At 40.2% G+C, this 20991-nt stretch overlaps 1 protein-coding gene across 1 annotated transcript; it reads left to right on the top strand.

Annotated features, from left to right (window-relative positions):
- Nucleotides 1–9328: 9328 nt before the first annotated feature.
- On the top strand, nt 9329–10842 carry LOC114687232 (olfactory receptor 688). The gene has a single exon (XM_028861935.2). The coding sequence runs from the start codon at nt 9527–9529 to the stop codon at nt 10490–10492; it is 966 nt and encodes a 321-aa protein (XP_028717768.1). The 5' UTR covers nt 9329–9526; the 3' UTR covers nt 10493–10842.
- Nucleotides 10843–20991: the final 10149 nt, after the last annotated feature.

The following is a 20991-nucleotide window of genomic DNA, read 5'->3' as shown; positions in this document are numbered from 1 at the left end:
CTCCTAAGATTGTGAAACTGTCTATATATACATGCTGTGATTGTTCAGCTTGGGGTATTTGTGGGACTCCTAACAGTGGGAGAGGGGGTGTCTCTGATTCTTTTGCCTGCTCTTGGGAACCTTTACCTTCTACTTGATTGCCTCACCCAGTCTTGAAATAAGAATTTATGCCTAGTCTTATTGTATTTTGTTCTGCCATGTTCTGTTGATATCTCTGGGAAGTCTGCTCTTTTCTGAAGGGAAATAGAGGAGAAGTGGATCTGGGGAGAAGGGATGTGAATGGGGCTGGGAGGCTTGGAGGGAGGAGAGACTGTGATTGGGATGTATTGTATGAGAGAAGAATAAATTTTTTAAAAGATTGTGAGACAGAATATTGAGATTTTAAACTAGATCACATAGAAGGTGTGTATCAAAGCAAAACAAAGCCCTGCTCTGGGCAAGGAAGAGTGACAAGTGAGGATGTCTGGCCACAGCTTGGAAAGAGAAACACCTTGGAAAGAGACTGTCTAATTATGCCTATAGGGATTAGACAAGGCTTTCCAAATGAGGCAATGTTAAAGGATGTTTCAGGATAACTCATTAGCACTAAAAGGGACACCAAAACTCAGCAAGTAGGGAATTCTTTTTGCTTTAATTATTTTTATTTTATGTGTATGGCTGTTTTGCCTCCATGTATGTCTTTGCAGACCACAAGTGTGCCTGGTGCCTGAGGAGGCCAGAAAAGGGAATTAGATCCCTTGAAATTGGAGTTATAAATGACTGTGAGCTGCCATGTGAGTGCTGGAATTAAACTCATGTCCTCCAGAAGAACAGGTGCTGCTCTTAACCACTGAGCCATTCCTCCAGCCAGAAAGTAGGAGATTCTTCATGAACATCTCAAAGATCCGTTTTGAGTAGCAGGAAAGATGGCAACTGTTCAAAAGGAAGGTTAGGCCCAGTCTATGAGAGGTCTTAAGTTCACCACAAAGAGCACTTCACAGTAAATAAGGACTCAAGAAAGACATTTGGATAGACATGGAAGTGATCTATGGAGGGCATTCTCATTCATACATACATCAATGCTGTCAGAGGCTTCCTTCATAATATCCTGGGCATAAGAAGAAGGAAATTTTATTAGATTTAGAAAGAGTAATAAAAATCCAGGTCAATGGGACCAAGAAAAGAGCAATCTTGATCAAGGTTTTATAGGCAAAGTTTGTCAAATGATGAATAAGGAAATGATCATGGTTCTGTGCAAGGTTATAGAAAATGGTAGTTAGGGCTGAGGTGTCAGCTCTGTGGCCAAAGTTGCTTGTGAACACTAACAAGTGTGAGGAACATAGTTCAAATCCCAGAACCTACATTGAAAGTTGGACATGTAGCTCAATGAGCTTCTGTAACTCCCAAGCTCCTACAGGTATATGTGAGGTAGGTACAAGGAATCATGGAAGCTCACAAACCAGCTTACTTGGCCTGTGTGGCATGGAGAAAAAATATGAGGTGGAAGGTGAGAACCAACACCTAAAATTGTCCTCTGACCTCCATATGCTCACTATGTGCATGCCCACATTCACACACATGAATATGCATATGTGCATACATACACACACATAAACATATGTTCAAAAATTATTTTTAAAAGTAAAAAGAAGTTAATACCACACATTTCTGCTGTGTCACCCATGAGTAAATAACTGAAAGAATGAAAGGCATATAGAATGAAATTACATCATCTACAAGACAGAAGATGGTCTGAATATTATTATATTGAGCAAAATAAGCTAAATTCAGAAAGACAAATGCTGTACTTCTTCATATATAAACTATAGATTTAAAACTAAAAATACATGAAATTAGAAGAGGACTATTGGAGAAAGGGGACAAGAGAGGGTGTAAAGGGCTGAATACAATTGAAATACACTGTATATATCCATGAAAATGTCATAATGAAATACATTATTTTGTCCAATTAATATCAACTAATTTAAATTTTTAAATGCATTTAACTAACATTAAAATAAAAGAAAATGGGAGTTTAAAGGGAAACATGTCTCAGACCAAGTTATGGGGACACTTATAGTGATAATAATAGAGACATTGCAAAATAAGAAAGTCTAGATCAATATTCTTCATGTACATGGACATAAAAATTCTCAACTAATTAGCAAATAAAATTGAGCAATATATAAAAATAATAACATAGTAGAAGTACATAAGGAGCTTATTAACAAGAATACAAGATAATTTGTCATTCAAAATAAAAGTTAATTCCACATATGAAAAAAAATACATGAGAAAAATCATGCGTCTTATTCAACAACATAGAAACAAACATGTAAACTCAGAGCACATCATCAGGGCCCTTCACAAACCTGAAAATGAGCCTGTAGAAAATAAATGTTGCTAACTTGGTACCTGGCAGTGAAAGGTTGAAAACTTCCCCTAAAATTGGGGGGTTTGTTTCTTTCTTCCTTGTTGGCCATTCTTAACACTCTCACTGGCCACTGTGCTGGAGGTCCTAATGATGGAAATAAGATAATGTAAATAAGATAATGCAGACTGGAAAGACAGAAGTCACATGCACACACTGTGGTTGTACAAAAGCCAGAATACATACTGGTACATGAAGTTAACAGAGCAGTCAGACAGGGTCTTCAGTTTACAAGGCTTTTACAAAGCTCTTCTATACCTGGTATGTCCATGTGAGTCTTCTTAATAACTCACAAAATAAAATCTTTCTTTAAAAGTGTAATTCTCTCAATACATCTTTGAATTTTTTGCTGGCACACCACAGAGGTGAGAAATACGGTTTCAAATTATGAATTTTACCTCCTGCAGAAAAAGGAAACTTAAACTCTCTTCATGCCTTATACTGACAAAGCTTAGCTTGGTTCCAGATGAAAGAACAATACTAGTTAAAGGGCCCAGAGGCATTTTACAGAGAAGGCAAAATGGTTAAGTTTGTATTCAAGATGCATTAAGCTGATTGCTAATAGAGTTCATGGTTAGAATATCAATGTAAAACAATGCCATTATGATTACATAATTGTAACTTTTAAATTTATGTTTCTGCATTAACTTTTACTGTTTGATATGGAAGCACTAAGAGATACATAAAAGACTATTATGGGTACATAGCATATAGTCCACTTGCCTCCACTGAATAGACATAACCCCCTTTCCCTTGGATAACTGGGATCCATAACTCCAGGAAATAGCGAACTCTTTTTTCTGTTGTTTCTGTGGTATAATACAATAAAATGAGTCCTTCCGTATGAAAATTTTGAACAAAGGATCCAAATTTTGAAATTTCTGTGATGTAGCTCAGAAATAGAGCACTCCAGCAACACACACACTCTCGCGCGCGCGCACACACACACACACACACACACACACACACACACACACACACCTGTGCTAGGTCTCTGTTGATATTTGAATTTTTCCAATGGCATAAATACTAATTGAAATCCAGAAAATCTACCTATCTCAGTCAGGAAATATTAGTACCCACTGGGGCACATATAGACCACTAGCTACACAGTAGTCTGGATAGTAGCCTACAGTAGTCTTACATCTCTCATTGTCACTGCTAATCATCAGAACAACTTTGAATTTCAGAAACAGTCAATGAACTAGATCTGTTTACCTAGACTTACTTACAATCAATTGAGCATCACTAGACTAGGCCCCTGACTACTCATCTCAAGAACCCTGTAAGATTCCCCCAGAAAGTAGGTTAGAGTATTGACTTGTTGATTCTGGTTCACCTCTGAATTTAGAAGTGTTGATTCTGATGAGCATCAACATAACCCTCCCCAAGGACATACAATTTTTTTGTAATACAGTCTTACCTACTCAGGTTCATTTTATTATTCTGTAATTCAAACTTCATTTGAGACAACACCACTTCATCATCTTTGACCCAAGCATAGGTATAATTCCATCCTGTTACATTGTTGTCATTTAATCCCACTAATAACATAAAGAAATCCATTGAGTACATTTTTAAAGATCTATTTATTTTATTGGTATATGAATGTTTTGCCTATATGTATGTCTGTGTACCACTTAAGTATGTGTCTCTGGTGCCCATGGATAGTACCAGATCCCTGGAACTGAAGTTGCAGATGGTAGTAGACCATCATGTAGATGCTGGAAATTGAACCCTAGTCCTCTAGAAGAGCAGCCAGTGTTCTTAACCACTGAGCCATTTGTCCAGCAACTCACACACACCAAATGCCATTGAGTTCATTCATTCCATTTCAAAATAAATTGGTTGGTGTATACTATCACAAATAATGGCCTTTACCAAAACAGATTAATGCTTTTGTCAGGGAAAATAATCTCATTACTTTTTATTCTAATTCAACATTTAAAAATTGTCTTAAAAGAGAGAAAATAGTCATAGAAGAAGGAAGTGATCAACATGCATTCTAGTATTATCAAGTTCTAAAGTATATCCATTATTTTGGCATTTTGAGGTTCTTAGCAAAAACAATACATGGGTTAAGATAAAAGTAAATGGTGGCAAGACTTTAAAGTCTGCAGAACACAAATACAAGGACGTAAAATAGAGTGTGGTCTCTAGAAGAGATATTGACTAAGATAAAGATCTTGACAGGAAGAAAGCTTTCAGAACCTTCCTATAACTAGAGGAATGACTGATGAGACTGCAGTGAATTAATGCACGAGGAACCTGGAGTGAAAAGTGGTCTGCGAGGCTGCTCCTGGGACCAGGGCTACTTGCCAAAGAGCTCTTGAGTCTTATTCCCATGGCAACAATGAAGGCATTGGGCTCTTGAGAATAGAGTAAGGAGGCCCAACAGTCAACACAACAGAAGCAGGCAACTTGGGGAATTATGCTAAACCCCAGACCCAGACCACGGATATAAGGAAGAGGAAGGGATATGTTCAGGACAATAGGCTAGACACAGGTCACCATAGTGTGGACAGCAGAAGCTGCTGCGGGACCCTTTAACAGGGAGCCTCTTCATACCCTCCTGAAGGGGTAAGTGAGGCAGGGAAGGGCCTGCTTGTTTGGAGGTGAAAGGAGAGTTCCAGCCCTATAATTCAGTCCTGATCTGAGTGAGAGGTGAGGTGACAGAGTCTCTATCCGGTAGTTCTGCCCTGGTCTCTGACTACAACTCTCATCTCTGGCTTCCACGGTTGGTTTTCTTTTCAAAAGCATCATCTTCAATATTTCCCTTCTCTCAGATCTTTGCTTAGGTAGGGGTTGGGATCTGTGATCAGGAAGCAAGAGAGAAATGAGGCTACAGTCTAAGCTGATCAGTGAGTGATATACCAGGGACTTGAAGTAATAGTCTACATCCAGTTTCTCCAGAACAGTAACGATAAACTCCAAAGACTGTTTTATTATATGACAAAGGATATATAATGTCAAAGATAAAAATAAAAAAATATAGTTTTTAATGTAAATCCAAACTGAATTTCATTAACATAAATTAAAAAGTTGATTTACATGTGATCATATCGGCATTGTTTTACACCGATATTCTATCCATAACCTTCTAACCATTTCATTGAGACAGGAAACAGAAAGTAAGGGATAAAAATTTGTATGTAGATGGAGTTTTCCTGGTCTTGCCTGGCCCACAGTTAGGACAAATCTCTCTCACCTGCCAGTCCCACAGCCGCTCAGACCCAACCAAGTAAACACACAGAGACTTATATTGATTACAAACTATATGGCTGCAGCAGGCTTCTTGTTATCTAGTTCTTCTATCTTAAATTAACCCATATCTATTAGTCTATAAGTTACCACGTGGCTTGTGGCTTACCAGTACCTTACATCTCGCTTTTCATGGCGGCAGCTATCAGCGCCTCTCCCTCAGCCTTCCACTTCCCAGAATTCTTCTCTCTCCTTGTCCCACCTATACTTCCTGCCTTGCTACTGGCCAATCAGTGTTTTATTTATTAACCAATCAGAGCAACACATTTAACATACAGAACATCCCACAGCAAAAATATTTAGAAAGAGAAAAGGTTTTGTTTTCATGTAACTCTTTGTTCTATCTTTAAAAAACATTTAAAAAAAAACAGTACCGATTTATAAAAAGACAATAAATACTTAAAAAGTTAAGTAATTGCTGAGCTACATATGAAATGTTCCCTCCAAAGCTAGTGTGTTAAGCCTTGACATAGCCTCAATGTACAGTGCTCAGAGGTGGGGACTTTGGAAGTTGATAAGATGATCATTTGGACTTTGTCAATGGATTAATACATTGGTACAGTTGTAATTTGATGGACTATTAGAATTATTAGGAAGTGTAGCCTAGTTGATGAAGGTAAATTCTTAGGAATTTTTCATTGAGGAGTTTTATCCTTTTTTCCCCTATTTTTCTTTATTAAGAAATTTTCTAATCACTCTACATACCACCCACAGATCCCACCTCCTCCCTCCTTCCACCCCACAGGCTTCCCTCCCAAGCCACCCCACATCCCCACATCCCCCAAATGAAGGTTTCCCTTTGGGAATCAACAGAGCCCAGCACACTGAGCCTAGGCAGGTCCAAGCCCCTCCCCATTGCACCACGGCTACACAAGGTGTCACAACGCAGGCATCGGGCTCCCAAAAGCCTGCCCATGCACCAGGGATGCCTGGGTGCCCCCCAAACAGTTCAAGCTAAACAACCATCTTCCATATCCAGAGGACCTAGTCCAGCTCCATGGAGGCTCTACAGCCACTAGTCTATAGTTCATGCATAGCCGGTCATCTCTGTACGTCTTCCCATCATGATCTCGACGTTCCCCGCCTGCAGAATCCCTCCTCTCTCTTATCGATTGGGTTCCTGGAGCTCAGCCTGGTGCCTGGCCATGGATCTCTGCATCTGCCTCCATCAGTCACTGGGTAAAGGCCGTATGATGACGGTTAGGGCATTCACTAGACTGGTCACCAGAGTTGATCAGTCCAGGTACCCTCTGGACCACTGCTAGCATGACTCCAAGGTGGGGTCATCTTTGTGGATTCCTCAGAGCCTCCCTGGCACTCTGCCTCTTCCTATGATGTCATCATCTATCATGGTATCTCCCTCTCTGCCTTCCCACTTTGTCCCTGTTCCAGCTCGACCCTCCTATTTCCCTATGTTCTCATCCCCCACTTCTCCCCTCTGCCACCCCCCCACTCCCAATCTGCTCATGTAGATCTCATCCACTTCTCCTTCTGGGACATCCATGTGTCCCTCCTAGGGTCTTTCCTTGTTAGCTAGCCTCTCTGGAGCTGTGGGTTGCAGTCTGGCCATCCCTTCCCTCACATCTAGTATCCACTTATGAGTGAGTACATACTGTGTTTGTCCTTCTGAGTCTGGGTTTCCTCACTCAGGATGGTATTTTCTAGTTCCATCCATTTCATCATGTTCTTGACCCCAGAATCAAGGTTAAGTGGCAGGGCATTGACACAGCAACCCCACCCTTTCTTCACAGTGGTCTTCCTGTGGACTGCATCTGTAGTTTGGGATCTATGTGAATGCTTTCACCACCACGGCACAGAAAATACTTAAAAAGTAGAAATCTTTTATATATTATGTGGCTTTTCAGAGTACATGCTTCAAGAATAACAGAAAAATGGTTTTCATGTATATATTGCAGATACACTTTGTAAGTGGGTAAACCTGTCACCACAAGCATGGTGTTAGTGATTGCTCACTCATGCTGAATACTGCTTACTTTGTGTTATATCTGGAAGTATCTTTGAAAATCAAACTCTTTGCTCTGTTTTATTTTCTTTCTGCACTCTGTATCCATTAATATTATGCTATAGGACTGTGTCTGTCTTGTTGTCAATGGGATAACTTAAATTAGTATTTTAAGAATGGATACAACTTTGAATGATAAAAAAAAGTACCAATGAGAAACTATAGACATTAACAATACTTTAGCAAAGTGGATGCTATAGAAGATAAAAATAAAACTACAATGTGTAAAATAATAAATATAAGGTATTTTTAACCATCAGTAAATGTGTACTTGATACAATACAAAATTTTTAAATCATAAAACTTTTAAAGAGAACACAAAATGAGCACAGAAGATTCAGTGACTATGGATCCTGAAGGGGATAGCCAATGGCTGGAATGGAGAGGTGGAGGCAGGAGGATCAGGAGTTTAAAACTGTCTTTGGATACAGAGCCAATTTGAGGCCAACTTGGGTTTTATGAGACTCTATCTCAAAAAAGTAAACAACTGAACACAAAATAGAAACAGCATGAGCCTATTAAAGTTAATGAATACAAGAAGAAATAAGGATAATAAGGGTCAACTCCACAGAGGACCATATGCCAGAAAAACATTTATAAATATGTAGTACGTATATATTTAAATAAATAATATAGAGAATCAATATTTTATTTAAAATATCAAAATATTAATATTGTAAGAACATCACAGGGCAACATTCTAAAGGTTTATTTGTTGTTTTATTGTCTATGTGTATGCATGTGTGCACATACAGATGTGTGTGGGGGTACTCTCAGAGGCCAGAATAAGGTGTCAAATCCCCTGAAGCTGGAATTACAGGTCTCTGTGAGCCCCTGATATGTATAAGTGCTGTAGACCAAACTCCAGTCCTTAGAAGAGCAGCAAGCACTCTTACCCACAGAGCTATGTCTCCAGCCGCCCAATACAAATTTTAATCAGAATTTTAAAAGATATAAATAAAGGGAAAACTCATCCATTTTTGTGAATGAAAAGATGTGATGCAAAAGTTCCTCTTTTATCTGAAAACTTATCCACATATAACCCCAAACAAAACAGTGCTATTTTATAAATAACACAGAAATTCTGAAGTTAATCTAGAAAATTAAGGCATCAGTGGGAATTAAAATTGAAGAGAATAATGAAAGGAAGGAAACTTTGTGTATATTAAACTTACTAGCATTTATACAAAAATAACCAAAAATAGAAACATTAGATGCCCGGGATCAAATTGTACTCTGTGTATATACATGTGTACACATATGAGTGTCTATGTGTGTCGTAGTGAAGTGTCATATAGTGAAGACTATGATAAAATAAGCATAATAATCACTTGATGAGAGAAGCACAACCCATGCTTAACTACTCAAAATCAGTTTGTTTAGATATCTCTCATTAATAGCAAAATCAATTCCATGTAAATTAATTATGATATAAACCAAAAAGTCAATCATTAAAAATTAATAGCCATTCAGAAACAAATATTGGTAAAAATTTTTAAGGAAAGAATAATATTCTATGATTGTTTCTTGTTTGGATAATGGAATATAAATATAAATGTTTTAAAGTTTATATATAGCAAATTAAGTGGATATTTCACAGCACATAAAAAACACCAAACAGAAATTGGGGAAAAGATAACCAAAACAATCAACATTTGTGTTCTTTTGCACTTGTCTGGAATTTTTCTAAAAGGCTCATTGAGAATTTAGTATGTTCAAAAGACCACATTATTGGTGAGACCTATTCCTCTTCCTTCAGCCTAGATAATCATAGTTTTTTTCTATTTTTCCTTAATCTACAGGCAGATGCTGATAACAAGACATCCCATGATATGGGTACCACCCTGCATGCAACCAACAGCTCAGAGTTTCAAGTGTCTGAGTTCATCCTGCTGGGATTCCCAGGCATTCATGAGTGGCAACACTGGTTCTCCTTGCCCATGGCTCTGCTTTACCTTGTAGCTCTTGGTGCTAATCTCCTTATCTTGATCACCATCTACCATGAGCCTAGCCTGCATCAGCCAATGTATCAGTTTCTTGGTATCTTAGCTGCAGTAGATATTGGCCTGGCTACCACCAGCATGCCCAAGATCCTGGCCATCCTGTGGTTTGATGCCAAGGCCATCAGCCTCCCTGAGTGTTTTGCTCAGATCTATGCTATCCATTCTTTTATGTGCATGGAGTCGGGCATCTTTCTATGCATGGCAGTGGATAGATATGTAGCCATTTGTTATCCCCTTCAGTATCCTTCCATAGTCACTGAAGCTTTTGTAATCAAAGCCACACTATCCATGCTTCTCAGGAATGGACTGCTAACCATCCCAGTGCCTATACTAGCTGCACAGAGACAATACTGTTCCAGGAATGAAATTGATCACTGCTTGTGCTCTAACTTGGGGGTCACTAGTCTGGCCTGTGATGATATCACTGTTAACAGGTTCTACCAGTTAGCTTTGGCCTGGCTTATGGTTGGAAGTGACATGATTCTGGTCTTTACTTCTTATGCTTTGATTATTCGCACAGTGCTGAGGCTGAATTCCACTGAAGCAATATCTAAGGCCCTCAGTACCTGCAGCTCCCACCTCATCCTCATTCTGTTCTATTACACAGCTATTATTTTAGTATCTGTCACTCACCTAGCAAAAAGAAAGGTTCCCCTCATCCCTGTTCTCCTCAATGTGCTGCATATTGTCATTCCCCCATCTCTCAACCCCATGGTATATGCCCTTAGGACACAGGAGCTGAGGGTTGGCTTCCAGAGAGTGCTGGGCTTGAGTGAGTTTGTGTCTAGGAAGTAAAACTCACTATAGATGACAGAACACCAAATGCAGTATTGCAGAAAAAGAAAGCATAGACTTTGAGCCCAAAATACAGGGTTAAAAATTCCATTTCTCCCAATTTCCAGGGGTATTGACTCAAACTCATCTACTTTGTATAGTACAATGCATGTACAAAGTACTGCTGGAAGCTTTTTGCAATGTTAATTCTCACTTCCTGTGACATCCTCTGGTGCAAGTATAGTTCTTTGTAAGTTCTGCAGATGTGAATAATGAATAGAGAAACTTTACCAAGGTTAACTAGAAAGTTAACAACATGAGATTTGAACCTAGATAGTCTCCAGAGTCTCTGCTCTTAACCCTTTCTCTCCATTCACCTCATTACTAATTTTAAAAAGGAAGTTAGGCTAGAAAAGCAAGTTAAAATTATATATTACTCACTTTTATTAAAATTAGAGCAGGGCAGTAGATATGAATGGCAGCAACAGAATACGCAGTTCTACAACCATCAAGAAGAGGAAGGTGGAAGCTAGAGAGATGTCTCAGAAGTTAAAAGCACTTGTTGCTCTTGTAGAGGACCAGGGTTTGATTCCCAGCACCCACATAGTGGCTCACAACTGTTTAACTACTGTCCCAGGGGATCTGATGCCCTCCTCTGGGTTCCTCAAGCATGAATTTGGTACACTGAAATACATACAGGCAAAAACATTCATATACAAAACATAATAAAATAAATTAATCTAAAAAATATTTTTTAAAAAGAGAAGAAGAGGAAAATGTCTGTGACTACAGTTTCACTGGGGAACAGGAAGTGATCAAGTCCAAGTTGTAGGGAAAGGGGGCTGACTAGAGAAACCCACCCTGGCCCTGGAGCCCAGAACTAGGGAAATATGGCTCAGATCAGGGCAGAAAGAAACACAATTTGGCTCAGTCAGATCAGAGCCATCTCTGCCCCTGGCCAACTGACTTGTGAAACCAACCAATCACAGAGCAGGACAATAGAGCCCTGGGCCCTAAGTCAACCTCTGGTTGACTCCACCCCCAAGACATCCTATGTGAACTGCCCTGCCTGGTCAGTTAGACAAAAAACAAGCTGTTCTCTCCACCCTGATAGAGGCAGCTACTCTCCTGGACTTCTCCTACCCAAATAAATTTCTTTCTAAAAAGAGTTTTGGGTGTGAGGATCTTCATTCACTGGTGTAGAGAAGATCCTTGCTGAGACATCCTTCAGTGGACAAAACAAGGGAGAGCTGAAAGAGCAAAGCAAGGAAGAACTAAACAGAAGATATTTGCTGAGACGTCCCTCAGTGGATAGAGAGAGAGCTGAAAGCCAGAAGAGATTGCTGCATTTCTGCAGGGGTTTCCCCTTTTGCAAAGCAAAGCAAAAGAAGCAACATCTTAGGCCAGAGAAGCAGCATTCTGCTAGGAAGTCCCCTTAAATGGGGTTGAGCAAAGCTTAGTTGTAGCGGCTCTCCAGGAGAGGAGTAGGATTGCTATATCCTGCAGGGAGACCATCCCCCATCACATCAGGTATACTCTGACTTTCCCAAACAGTCAGGATAACCTTCCCTGCTGAAGCAGTTCAAGGCCTGACTTTCCCAAGAAGTTAGAAAAATCTCCCTTCCATGGTTGGGCTGCTTCTTTGCAATTTCAGCCATCAGAGCTGTGCTAAACAGCTCCCCAGGTGTCTGGGACACCTTCAGGGCAAAGCTGTTGTTCTGAGCAACTTGAAGTGTCTGGGATACACCACCCTCTGGGGCTGAACTGTCTTCTTGCAGCTTCAGCAGTCAGAGCTGTCCTAAGCAGCTCAAGGTGTTGCCTGACTCCCCAGGTAGTCAGGATACCTTTCCCCAGAGTTGCAAAACTCACTGCTTCATGCTGAAGTCTGGGACCAAACCCACAGAGTTGCAACAAATTTACTTACACAAGTATCCTCCAGTCAATCAGGAGCATGAATATATATATATATTCAGATCATATGACTGAGGTACAATTTCATGCTTTTGTAGATATTTGGGGAGGAGCATTTGAAGAGTGTACAAAGCCATGTTTAATCAGATGACAAACACTGAGACTAAGAAACCCTTCTAAACAGTAAAATAAAATCTCAAGGAAATTATCACTGTCCATGAACCCTCACAAAGCAAAAACCAAAGTAATAACATATTCTTCAAGGCAAGTCTATACTGAAGAGAAATGAGAAGATTTTTTTTTTATTTTTATCTATTCTTCTCTCATACAAACATCTCAACAGCATCCTCCCCTTCCTCCACTCCTCCTAGTTCCCTCCCACATCCTCTTTCCCCCAGATCCACTGCTGCTCTATTTCCCTTCAGAAAAGAGCAAAGCCCAGAATTTTTTGTGATTGTTCACATTTAAGTTAGAAAAATATTTCTGTGAAAAACTGATTTTTCTCTTTCTTTTGTGAAGATGAAATGGTTCAATTTCTATAGTGTCTTTTGCTGAATGTAACCTTACAGAACAACAATTTAAAGATAACTTAGAAAGGTGAAAATCTGGACATAGTCATGGTCTCTGGTCCCCAGACAATGGGTTCTTCAATTCTTGAAGAAAACAAAGAAGTCAGCAACAATTTTCCTATCTAGTGAAAAATATAGTACTTCTTAAATCCTCTATAAGCAGCCACCCTAGACAACTTTTTAGTAAGAGTTTGACAGGGGTTATTTTTTCAGTTCACAAATTCTTGAATTAATTTGCCTTAGAGCTCTATAAAGAATAAAGCAAAAATATTTTTAAAAAATAAAAGATTCAAATTGATTGAACTTCTCTATTGAAATATAAAAATCCTATGGAGTCTTACAGTTCACTGGCAACACAAAGAACAACAGAGGCTCTAAACCAGAACCACACCACAAGAAAAGTAATGCTTGAGTAGAACAAAGATGAATAGAACAAATTTGTTTGCTTCCTATTTCAGTGTCCAAGTATGGATTAACAAATATGAAATATTGGATCAAGACAATGTGTGTGTATTAGTAGATTTCCTGACACAATAACATGGCATTGTGATAGACTTCAGGGAAAGACCAAATATGCCAGTAAATTTAGAAGCCCAAGTATGAAAACTTTAGACTATTGACTCTCAAGCAGTTAAATCATCTTCCTTTGGCATGGTCAGTTAGATGGCATAGGCATCCTTTTGTGGATAAAGCAAAACTTGACCCTGTGTGTTTAACTGACATTTTTCAATCATACTAAGACTATGTTAGTCATGTTCCATCATTGTAACAAAACATTTGAGAAAAACAACTTAAAGAAGAAAAAAGTGGGGCTTATATTTTCAGGCCATGGTCAGCTAGCTCCATTGCTTTTATTTCTGTGGCAAGGAAGAGACATCAGGGCAGAGAGGCATGTGTAATCAAGTTGCTCACTTCATGGAAGTCAGAAACTACAGAAAGAGTAGGAAAGGTTTATAGACAAGACCCATCAAATCCATGCTCCTAGTAAGCTACATCCTCTAACTAGGCCCCACTTCCTAAGAGCTTATGTACCTATGAACTCATCAATAGATTAATTTGTTGATGATATTGGTGCTTTCATAAACCAATTACCTTTCACAATATTTCCACTAGCTGGGGACCATGCCTTCAACACATGGTCCTTTTGGGAAGAATCTTCATATCTTAACTATAACATTCTACGCCTTGCCAGCTTGTCCATCTTCTAATACAAAATGCATCTACTTCTGTGGTTTCCTGAAGTCTCACTGTTTCAACATTTCTCAAAAGTCCAAAGTTCAATGTCCCCTTTGAGACTCAAGACAGACTCCTACCTTGAGCATCCCCCTCCCCCGCAAAAAAAAAAATCAGTTAATCACTTCCAAAATATAATGATATAAAACAAACATTCTCATTCAAAAAGGAGGAATATGGGCACAAAAAGAAATGGTACCCAAGCAAGATCAAAACCCAGGAGGACAAGCATGAACTTGAAATTCCATGTCCATCATCAAGGGCACATAGTGTTGCAATGTAAACTCCAAAGGGCTGAGATAGCTCCATTCATATGGTTGTCCTTGGTACAGTCCAAATGGCATGTCTCTTGGGCTAGTTCTGCTTATTGGGGAACTTTCTTTACTCGTCATATCTTCCATGTTCTTGTCATCTCTAACTGCCAGGGGTCCCCATTCTAGCTCTAATTTTACTTTCACAGTTGTGTGCATTGTTCTTTCAGGGCCTACTATAGGAATTCTGACCATTCTACACACTATCTAGTCTGTCAGGCCTTTCTTTGAGTGGATATCCCCATGACTCCACAATTCTTGCATTCTGAAGTCCTACAAAACCAACATTGAACATCTAATAGTAAGAGAAGCAGTGAGACTGAGAATGCCAGCCTAGTAATTAATGAGGCAGCACAGCAGAAAAATCTCGCAGCTCTGTCCTACCACACATAACTCTTAGATTAATAATGGATCCTAAAATGTTGGAGATTGAGCAGGAAGACAGGGCATGGACTTAGAAAGTTATAAACTATCATTCCCTATGAAGTATGAAGCTCAAACATATTTCAAGCCATTAGCATACTCCACCTCTCCCCTGCAAGTTACATCAGAGGCATGCTGTGAATATGTGTTACTCCAATTGGATAATAAATAAAGTTGTCTGGGCCTATAGCAAGAAAGCTTACAGCTAGGCAGAAATCCAAGTAGAGACACAGAGAGAAGAAGGGTGGAGTCAGGGAGACGCCAACCTATCATCCAAGGAGCAACATGTAATGGGATGCAGATAAAGCCAAGGAACACGTGGCAATACAAGGAGTAATAGTTATGTGTTGAGTTAAGTTATAAGAGCTAGCTAGTAAGAAGCCTGACCCATAGGCCATATAATTTGCAATTAATATTAAACCTCTGAGTGATTCTTTTATAAGTGGCTGTGGCACCACGGGCCAGGTGGGACCATGGAGCCAGGGGGACCAGAGAAACTTCTGGCTACAAAGGAATACCGCCATATCCCAAGAAAATCTACTAGAAAGGAAAACAACTGCACAGCCAATGACTAGACTGAGTTTGACTGAATTTTAAACAAAGTTTCTTCCTGGCTATAGGCCCTAATCTCCCTTTCTTACAGCATTTGTTTCAGAAAATTGTTATTGTAAATGCTTTCCTTTGAAATGCCTATAAACCTTCTCCTGGAGTCTCAATCTACTTTAAATCATGCCATGCCTTTCTCAAGGACCTGAAGAACATCTTCTGAAATGTAGGTATTGAAGAAGATAGCAGCCCAAGTCTCAGTGTCTGTAGGCACTTAGAAGACTGACTTCAACAGGCGCCAATTAACATACACAGATGGCCTAGCCTCAGAGAAAACCATTTACAACCTCAGGACTAACTCAAGGTGTGCCACAAACACCATCAATCAAACTTTCCACTCAAGTCCTGAAAGGGTTTCCCACTACCTCATCCCAGTGCTTAGATCCAATCACCCCACTCCCAAACCAAGGCCATGCCCCCTTTTCATTCTAGCAAAGCAGCATTTCTAGGATTGGTCTCCAATAGCATTAAGGAAAGAAAAAGTAAAATTCTGCTTTCATGACCTGCCCAGTGCAATCTTTCCCTAGCACTGAAAACAATCAGGTTTGTTGAGCAACTTCCACAAGGATGAGCAGCATCAATGTAACAGCTCACATCCAAAGAGATAGTACACATTCATTCAGCAATTCACACCAAAAACATTGTCAAAGTAAACCTTTTTATACTTTTTCATTAGGATTCCAGCCACTTGTCCCTACAGGGTTAGGGACTATGGAATTAGCCCCAGGAAAGTGGGCTATCACTTAGAATTTCTGAACTGACTACTTCTCCGCCATTGTCCCTATCTCTTTATAAGGAAATATTTCTCAAATTATTCTAATTTGAATAAGCCATCTGCTATCTAATGAGACCCTAATACAAGACTGGTTGGATTTTTGGATTATGAAGTTCCTAGAAAAAGCTATTTAGTGTTGTAATAGGACACTAGATGGATAGCTACACACTAAAGAAATGAGGACGTGAAGGCAATATACAAAGAAGTCAAATCAGTGAAAGGCAGCCCCTAGGAATACAGGGTAAGACCAGGAAGTACAATGGGAGACCAAAGGAAAAATATTTGGAATACAGGTTTCAAGTTAGAAACCCTTGGCATCTTCATATGCTGAGGGGCATGATGCAAGAAAGAAAAAAGATCTGCTGGGCACTTGGGAGGCAGAGGCAGGTGCATCTCTGAGACTGAGTCCAGCCTGATCTACAGAGTGAGTTCCAGGATACCCAGGGCTACACAGAGAAACCCTGTCTCAAAAAGGAAGAAAGAAAGAGAGAGAGGAAGGAAGGGAGGGAGGAGGGAGGAAAGGAGGGAGGAGGGAGGAAGAAAGGGGGAAAAGAGAAAGAAGAAAGAAAATAATAAACTTTTCAGGGAGGAAATAGGGAATACAATCACTTCTCATTTTAAACACATAAATAAGTTCCAAAATTACTGATATTTTGGAAAACAATTTGACGCTGTTTCATATTTGCATAAGAGCGACTCTACCCACTAGAACTACTTACTGAGTGCAGCATTAAAAGGCAAAATTACAATCAACCTAGTGTATGGGTTAAATTGAATTTTATCTATCATTCTAAAATTGAACACCAACTTACTCCACAAAATACAATAAACGTTTCCATGAACTGAGCAGAGGAGCCTGTAGGCAAGTGCTGAAGAAAGGGAAAATAGCAAAAAGTAGATTGGCTGTTTCTGTTACTTTCCCTAAAGAGTTAAAATTGAAGGGCCTTTTGTTTTGTACTGATTCAAGTTGACTGGAACCTACTGTATGAGAAAAAAAAACAAACAAGCCCAATGTACAGTTCAGATAAATTCCATGAGACTTAGCACAAGTGACTCCATTCTGCTTTTGTCTGGTGGAGCCTCGTGCAGGGGCCTAGACCAAAACTATGGCTTCATACATAATTTGTTTAGCAGCATACTATTTCAAAATGAAGGTGAGATGCAGAGAAATATGCATAACACACACACACACACCACTTATTTTTTTGTTTGCTTTTTTTTTTTTTTTTTTTTTTGGTTTTTTCGAGATAGGGTTTCTCTGTGTAGCTTTGCGCCTCTCCTGGAACTCACTTGGTAGCCCAGGCTGGCCTCGAACTCACAGAGATCCGCCTCGCTCTGCCTCCCGAGTGCTGGGATTAAAGGCGTGCTCCACCACCGCCCGGCTTTTGTTTGCTTTTATTCCTGTATGATTTTGTAACTATCCTCCTATGCTGAACCCCTGGCCTCAGAGGAGATATCTTTATTTTTTAATTCTCTCATACAATACATCCCGACCATGTCCTCCCCTCCCTCCACTCCTCACAGTTCCCCACACACACACCTCCTCTCTCTCCCAGATCCATTGCTCCTGCATTTCCCTTCAGAAAGGAGCAGGCCTCACAGGGATATCAACCGAACACAGCATAACAAGATTCAGTAAGACTAAGCACAGACCCTCATATCATGTCAGAGACACCTCTAGTCCCACTGCTAGGAGTCTCACAAAAATCCCCAACTACACAACCACATCATGTATTCACAGAACCTAGCACAGACCCATGCAGGCTCCATGATTGTTGCTTTAGTCTCTGTGAGCCCCTATGAGCCCTGCTTAGGTGATTCTGTGGGCCATGTTCTCATGGTGTCCTCGACCCCTCTGGCTCCTACAATCCTTCCTCGACCTATGCTGTGGGGTTCCCCCAAGCTACACCTAAGGTTTGGCTGTGAGTCTCTGCATTTGCTCCCATCAGCTGCCAGAAGAAGCTGCTCTGATGATGACTGGGCTAGGCACTAATCTATGAGTATAGCAGAATATCATTAGGAATCTTCTCATTGACTTTTTTTTTTTTTTTTTTTTTTTTTTTTGCCAACTGTGTTTGATTCTACCCTAAGTCTCTGAGCCATCTGTCTTCTGGTTCCTGGCCATCCAGGCAGTGTTGGACATGGGCTCCCTCTCCTGGCTTGGGCCTCAAGTTAGACCAATCATTGGTTGGCCACTCCCACAAACCCTGAGGCACCACTGTCCCAACACATCTTGCAGCCAAGACAGGTTGTGGGTCAAAGGTTTTGTGACTGGGTTGGTGTCTCAGTCCCACCACTGGAAGCTTTGCCTGGTTACAGAAGATGGCTGGTTCAGGCTCCATATTTTCCCTTACTAGGATTTCTCACTAGAGTCATCCTCATAGGTTCAAGGAAGTTTCTGTCGCACTAGGTTTCCACATAGCCCCCTAAATGCCCCCTATTCCAGCCATACTCTCTCCCCAAACTCTCTGCCTCCCACCTGATCCCTCCTGTTTCTATCCCTACCCCTCCCCAGTTCACCCACAAAATGTATTCTATTTCCCCTTCCCAGGGACATCCATGTGACCCCCACAACCAGAGCCCTCCTTGTTACTTAGCCTCCCTGAGTCTCTGGATTGTAGTGTGATTGTCCTTAATTGACAAATAATATCCACATATAAGTGAGTACATATCATTTTTGTCTTTCTGGGTCTGGGTTGCCTCAGCCAGGATGATTTTTTTTTCTAGTTCCATCCATTTGCCTGCAAATTTTATGATGTCATTTTTTCTAACAACTGAGTAATACGCCATTGTGTAAATGTATCACGTTTTCTTTCTGTTTTTCAGTTGAGAGGTATTGGTGAAATTATTAAAACCATTCCATGTAGTTAAAAGGGAGGTTTATTTAGTGGCGTAACTTACAAATGAAGGGATAGTTAGGTTGCAGGGTCTGGGAAAGACGCAGTGCAGTCCGACGGTGTTCTCTGGAGAACTCTGCTTGGTCTACCTCCAGCGTCCAGGGTCTAGGAACTAAGAGAGATGGTCCATCCGGATCTTGGGTCTTCAGGGTCCTCTCTTGGCCCTGCCTTGTAGGCGTGACAGTTACTGAAGCCTCAATGGGGGTTGGAACTTCCAGATCAAGGTTGGAATGGCTACCCACTACAGAGGGGCATCTAGATTATTTCCAGTTTGGGGTTATTATGAAAAAAGCTGCAATGAACATGGTTGAACAAGTGTCTTTTGGGCATGTGCCCAAGGGTGATATAGCTGGGTCTTGAGGTATATTGATGCCCAATTTTCTGAGGAAGCACCATATTGATTTCCATAGGATAATATACACAAGCAACCCCAAAAGTTCTACTAGGGAACTCCTACAGCTGCTAAACACCTTCAGTGATGTTGCTGGATGCAAAATTAACTCAAAAACGTATCCCTCCTATGTACAAATGACAAATGAACTAAGAAAGAAATCAGGGAAACAGCATCCTTTACAATAGCCACAAATAATATAAAATATCTTGGGGTAACTCTAACCAAGCCAGTAAAAGACCTGTATGACAAGAACTTCAAGTGTTTGAAGGAAGAAATGAAGAAAATATTAGAAGATGGAAAGATCTCTCATGCTCATGGATCAGTAGAATTAACATAGTAAAAATAGTGATCCTACCAAAAGCAATATACAGATTCAATGCAATCCTCCTCAGAATCCCAACACAATTGTTTATAGACCTTGAAAGAACGAGACTCAACCCCATATGGAAAAACAATAAACTCACAGTAGCTAAAACAATCCAAACAATGAGAGAGGAGACATTCTAAGGGGAGGCACTCTGTCCTTCCCTTTGGCTGTCAGTCTGTCCCCTTTTGTTCCACTTGCAAAATTACATTGCTTAGCAGGGGTGCAGGAAAGTGAGCAGAAGCTGGCCTCCCAAGGAAAGGTACAAACAGCTTATGCTCTGTATCTGCCAAGTGAATTAAAACAGTTGTAATCACCCTGGTGGGAGAGGAAATATTTTAGAGACAAACACTTATGCCCCTCCCTTTGGCAAAAGATTATTGAAGCAATGGACTCCAGAGAATTATAATTTCTCCAGGAATGTCATTCGGGATGAAGGAAAAGGCTGAAGCCCTAGGGCCACTAGAGAAGAAACCTGCCTTCCAGGAAGAGATTCCATGCGGTCTGGCAGCTACCTGACACCATGCATGACAGACCAGACATAAATGTTGTTTGCACTTTTTATTTCCCGAAACAGGGTTTCTCTGTGTAGCACTAACTGTCCTATAACTTACTCTGTAGACCAGACTGGCCTCAAACTTGGCTGTTAGTACTTTTATTAATGGCTGGCTCTGTGCCATTCCAGGGAGACATCATCCTATTTAAGTGAGCTGTGAACTGAAACTCACATATATAAACATACTTGGCACAAAATGTTTTAAGTATCTCTGACTCAACCTTTCATATAGGACATATGTTTAGTAAACTGTCACATCATGCTTTGTAGATGTACACCTCCATAGAGCCTACAAAGTTATACTTTGTTCCAGACCACATATAAGCCTATATATACACTATTCTAATATTCATAACCAGGTGTTGATAGTGACTAGGAAACAGAGGAAAATGTTCACCTTAATAATGACAAATATTTCACCTGCCCAAAAAATGTGCTGTTTTCACAGAACATTTGGAAAACTGTTTAGATCTAACCAAAA

The sequence above is a fragment of the Peromyscus leucopus genome, chromosome 1 (genome assembly GCF_004664715.2).
Source record: "Peromyscus leucopus breed LL Stock chromosome 1, UCI_PerLeu_2.1, whole genome shotgun sequence".
NCBI classification, from domain to species: Eukaryota; Metazoa; Chordata; class Mammalia; order Rodentia; family Cricetidae; genus Peromyscus; species Peromyscus leucopus.
This window is presented reverse-complemented; position numbering and strand designations above follow the sequence as displayed.